Raw genomic sequence first — 6,213 nt, 5'->3', positions numbered from 1 at the left:
ATTTATTATAAAATTTATTTTAAATACTAATACAAATAATGTAAAAGCAAATTATAACTATAAAAATAAAAATGAGATAAATTAAATATTTAAATATTCTTTTATTCAATTTATAGATACTTTCTACTAAAATAATAAATAAGTTAATACTTAGTAATAATAAAGAATTAGCTAATATTATTAAGACAGTTTTTAAATCATAAAACAGAATAGAATTAACAGTAATAAGAATAATATATTTTACATATTATTAAGTTATTCTATAAGGCCTACTTAAGAATTAATTAAAAAGAATCAATATTTAAATTAATTCATGAAAAATTATAACTTAAACAATTCTACTTTCTTTTAAAAAGTTTTACAAAACATTCTAATTATAAAAAGACATTTTATTATTTATTTGTAATATAGAGCTATTTTTAGTAAATAAATTAGATTAAACTTTTTATCGCTATTATTATTAGGATTAACTAATTATATTTGTACCTTTTTAAACTTAATTACCACTATAATTTGTTTTTTCTTCATATTTATAGTCATTTTTCACGTTTTTATTTATTTATTAGCTTTATTAACTTTACAATCGAATTAAACTAGCTTAATGCTTTTTTCTCTTAACTAAAGTATTTTTTTAAGGTTTAGCCTGATTATTTTCGAGATCTTAAATTTTATCCTAATAGTTTGGAGATTATATACCATTTTCTTAGTTATTTTATTATTAACCAACTGTAGTATATATTTAAGAATTTAATTTACTAATCTTATGTGTAATTATTTTTTTTATCTTATCTTCTGTTATCAATTAATCATCTGCTTTTTATTACTTTTCATCAACCAGCCTACTTTTATTTTCTATTGTATTAGATTAAATAATTAATGGCATTATTTTTTATATTTTCCCTTATAATATTTCAGTTTATAACTATGATGAGATCAAAGAGCCTATTTTATTGATTGATTATGTATTATGTTCATTTTTTTTTATTGCAATATCTTAACATTATATGACTTATTACTCTAGCAAAAATCTTTATTTTTTTAAAATCCAGATAAATAATCTTTAAAAATTAAATTAAAAATATAAAAAAAAACATATAGAAATAATAAAAAAAATTATAGATTTATTGATATAACTTATTTAATAAATTAAAAAAATAAAAATATTTTATTAATATAAATAATATTTGTTTTAAAAAATACTTATTTTTAGATTGGGAGTTTCTATAAAATTTTAGTTTTGTATTTAAATAATTTATTCATGGTTTTTTAAAATATTATCTAATTATTAATTTCGTTCTTAATCATTAATATCCTTATTAAAAATAATTTCTGTGATTTAATTTCTTTTTATTGTGCTTTATTACATTTTTTATTCTTGATTATTATCGATTTTTTATAAATATAAAAATAACATCAGATAAATTATAGTAGTAGCAACTAAAGTCCATACAGAAGCATAAAAATACCAATCATTTATGCGAGTCACTTTAAATATTTCATTTATGTCATTAACAAGAGTTTATTTTCCTTGAGTTTTGCATTAACATATAAATTATTATATTCGATTTTAGTCATTAGTATAATATAAAAGTACGCAATCTTTAGAAATCCATTTGCCTTAAATATTTTAAATGCAAATATAATTCCCAACATTGTCTATAGCTTCAGATAAATTGTAAATGTTGAATAAAGGAATATCAAATTGTATTTATTATTAATTATATTCAAAAGTTATTGTCTTTTCATTTATGGTAAAAGTATGATTGTTTGGGTAAGGGAAATTATCATCATAAGTTATTACAGAAGAAGGATATTCTAAATAATTTACATAATATTATAGATTTTCTTAGTTTTTTTCTATATTTATACTTTCATAATATGAGTTTGAATTTAATTTCAAATATTTTTCTTTTAAAACTTTATAGGTTGTTTTTTAAGTAGAAATTATATTTAGAACATTTATAGGATCATCATTTGAAATCAAAAACACATGCAATGCTTAAGATATCGTTCTCATTATTTGCATGTATTATTTATCTAATAATGAGTTTTATTTATGTTAAAATGATTATCTATCAACTTAATAAATATTTTAAATTATTTTTGCTTATAATATAAAAATTTATACTGATTAAAAAGATTTTTCATATTATGTCGTGTCAGAAATTACTATATCTTTAATTACTCTTAATAAATAATTTATTATTTATGCAATATTATTAATAAATTGTTCTATTTTATCAAATCCTATTTATGTTAACATTTAATTGAGAAAGTTACTAAATATTAAATTTAATGTTATTTATGTCTATACAAAATAGTCAAAAGAGTCAGTTTATTATTAAAAATAGTTTTACAAATTCATAATTTCATTTAAAATATCAATATATAATTATATAAACTATTCAGTTTGCAATGATAAAACACTAGCATGATTAATAATATCATAAATAATCATATTATATTAAATTATTTTATTTTTATTTAATATATTTTATTATGTTTAAGTAAACCAATTATTTATAAATGTATAATATGAAGAACTATCTTAACTATATTGACTTACTATGATTTATTAAGTTATATTTCTTATTCCTCCTTTCGAATCTTATATTACTGCCATAAATAAAGACGCACCAAAAGGTAAAACAGTTTCAATTTTATTATTTAGTGAGAAATCAGATATCAATTGCCTATTAACATATTATGCATTTAATAATTCATTATTATAATCATCTTAGTTTTTATAAAAATAGAAAGAATAAGTTAAAGGTTAATCAGTATCAATACATTCATTTATTGCAAAAAGTTATTTATCTTACATATTTCTAACTTCAAAGCCTGTAGTTTTATCAAAAATACAATCTTATGGAGGAATATTAGCATTTAAAGAATAAGAAATTAATGTTGGTGTTATAAAATTGGGATTTCTAACTGAAAATTTTAGTTCAAATTAATTTTAATTTTAAAAGTCGAAGAAATATTCCCAAATTTTAAATCTAAATTAATTGTAATTTATTGATATTATATTTACTTATTAATTCTAATATATAATAACTCCTGTAATTATTAAGTCATCAACATTTGTATCTTCTTGACAATCAAATTAAGTAAATATTTCTTAGTTTAAATTTATTGTATTTTAAATATTATTAATAGAAATAGTAGGATTAACAGGTGGAATGGAATAATCAACCATTAATATTGTTATCTAATCAAACTCGGTTAGTCCATCTTTTGTTCCTGATATTTTAAATTAGTATTATTAATAAGGCTATAAAACATTCTTTTATATACTAATTTATAAGTTTTATGTAATTGGAGAAACAATTAAATTATTTGACGAATCTTTACAATCATCTCCAGCACTTATGTTTATACATTACCAGCTTATATTTATTCCATAATTAGTTGCTTTTAATATATCTTTTTCAGTTGGTGATAAATTAGGATCATCTACTATTGCTTGTATATCAAAACTTTAAGAAAATAATTATTATCTATTTCCCCCTAAAATTTAAACTAAAGGAGGACTAGAAAGAACTTATACTGGGAATAATATTTATTGAGTAATTTTAAGATCAGATTTTAAAGAAACAATGATTTATATATTATATGTTGTATTCGCTTTCATAATAAAAGGTTAAATTTAAAATTAAAATTAAGTTCCTTAAATTTATTATATGGAATCAATATTTAATTATTCAGTTAAATTATCATGTTATTTTATTTATACTTCATAAACATTGTCTTAAAGATAAGATTTTTTTCCATCATCTTCACATTACAAAAGATTAAAATTTAAACCTACATGCACTAAGCTACTTCTAAAAATTTGATTAGGATTTATATTTGCATTTATGTCTATCGAAGTGTTTGATAAAGTTTGTATCATTACATTTGCAGTTTCTGATTGGTTAAACTATGTAACTACTTATACCTAGAATTAATATTATCCTTACTTTTTAAGTTTTAAAGGTGGTATTTCTAAAAATAATTAGTTATTTTATTATTAGATAAATGTATTTATTTAAGCTATTTCATTTGCCGTATTTACATTAGAAGAAACGAGTGTCCAAGTAATTTATTTTAACTTTCTATTTCCAGTATTAGAAACATTAGATATTCTTATTTATGCTTATTAACATATCGAAATAGGACTTGTTTAAGTTAATTCAATAACTGGATTTGAGTCTAAAATTACTTTTCCAGTTATTTATTAAAGAAAATCAGAACAATCATATCCATTATTTTTTAGTTTAAATACACCAGGTTTTATTTTTATTATATCATTCTTATTAACAGTACTAGTAGTATCAAGTTAAACTGTAAGTGTTTTTTAAGATTTGTTGAAAGAACACAAAATATTTCCTTATAATTTAGAAGAAATAAAGGCTTAATCCAATGTTTCAATGCAAAGCTAATTAGTAAATTATAATTAGGAAGAATAACTTTAAAAATCTAAATTTGTGAGAATAAGATTAATTTACAAATTAGTATAATAATAATTAAAATCTATAATTAACAACAATAGATCATCACTAATATGCATTTTAGTCATTATAGTCAAGCATGAGTCACATTATCCATTTGAGTTTAATTAAAAATAATAAGGAGTTAAACATGTAAGACATTCTATTGCATTGCATATAGAACATCCAGCTGAAAAAGTAGAACACATAGTACAGGCTAAATTGAAAACTTTAGGATCATACGAATATTAAGGGCAATCACAATTAGGTAGTAATCTATTATAATTGCAAGTGTTACAATCGGTTGCATTAGAACAAGTTGCACATTTATAATCACAATTATTGCAAGTTTTATTTGCAATATTTAAATATTTATTATTTGGACACTCCAAAACGCATTAAGAATCATTATAAAAATATTCACTTTTGCATAAATCACAAACATCTTTTTTTGTACATTATTCACAATTTGCATTACAATCAATACACCTACCTGCATATAAATACTTGCCTACTTTACATTTACTACAAGAAACATCGTCAGTGCATTCTAAACATTCAGCCATACATTCATTAGCATAAATTACAAATTCCCTTATACCTAAAGATTCATTATTAGGCATTTGATCCAAGTTATTAGTTATTGTCATAATAATATTTTAATCATTAGTTTTAAAATCAAAAACCGCTTTTAAAAATAATTCACCGGACCGTAATCCACATATATTTCTATTTGAATAAGTTTTTTATACACGAAATGCCTCTTTTCCATTTATAGAAATAATAAGAAATTCATTTTTATTCCATAAATCTATCAAAACATATCTAAATTTGACTGTATAACTATATAAAGGATTAGTGTATTTAAAACTATTGGTTATAATGCAATTTTTTCCACATATAGAATATCCTCCTAAAAAATTAACTTTATCACATTAATAAATTTAATTAATTCCATAATATCCTTACATTTCAAAACCACACTATTACACATCATATTCATTAAAATCACCGTATAAGCATTTTTATATCTATATTTTAGAATATAATATTGAAATTAAGTTGAATATAATTAATATATTTATTTTCATTTAAAAATTAAATCTATATGTTTATTTTTGTAAAAAAATAATGATTATATTTATATGATTTTTTTTTTAAAAAAAACAAAGAGTTAATTATTAAATAAAAAATTAAAATAAATAATATAAAAATAATTTTTTTTTCAAAAAAAAAAAATTTAAATAAAATTAAAAACATTTTATATATATTAAATGATTAATTATATAAATCATATTTATAATGGTTTCTCATTGATAATAAATTTTTTAAAATAAAAAAAAGTAAAATTAAAAAAATAATAAATAAATTATTATATTATATAATATAATATAATATTTTTAAAAAAAAAAATTATAATAAAATAAATTACTAAATATAATTACAATAGAAAAAAAAAAATATTTTATGTTTAATATATATTTTCATATATACAAATAAAAAGATATATTAATTTTATTTTTTAAAAAAATCTATATAATTTTATTAATAACTTAAATAAATAAAAAAATTTTTTTAATTATAATATGTAATTATAAAAAAAATATATAAACATAAAAATATATATAACATTTATATTATATATATATATTATAATTTCATTATATATATTTATATATTTTAATTTTTTATATTTAGTATTAATTTAAATTTATATCATTCTTATTTTTTTTTTTATACA

General features: G+C 18.5%; 1 protein-coding gene across 1 annotated transcript, besides 4 other annotated features; it reads right to left on the bottom strand. All coding sequences in view use genetic code 6, as the record gives it.

The window, feature by feature from the left end:
• On the bottom strand, positions 1-5,455 carry IMG5_105800 (protein kinase domain protein; the record flags this gene model as incomplete). Its single annotated transcript, XM_004035061.1, has 1 exon — positions 1-5,455. A coding segment is annotated over exon 1 (5,443 nt), but the record flags the coding sequence as incomplete, so codon positions are not given.
• Positions 1,063-1,116: a microsatellite.
• Positions 2,460-2,499: a microsatellite.
• A 616-nt stretch (positions 5,456-6,071) lies between the features above and the next one.
• Positions 6,072-6,104: a microsatellite.
• Positions 6,105-6,159: a microsatellite.
• Positions 6,160-6,213: the final 54 nt, after the last annotated feature.

The sequence above is a fragment of the Ichthyophthirius multifiliis genome, assembly GCF_000220395.1.
Source record: "Ichthyophthirius multifiliis unplaced genomic scaffold scaff_1120509250876, whole genome shotgun sequence".
Taxonomy (NCBI): Eukaryota; Ciliophora; class Oligohymenophorea; order Hymenostomatida; genus Ichthyophthirius; species Ichthyophthirius multifiliis.
Note: the sequence above shows the minus strand (reverse complement) of the source record. Positions and strands in the feature narration are given on the sequence as shown.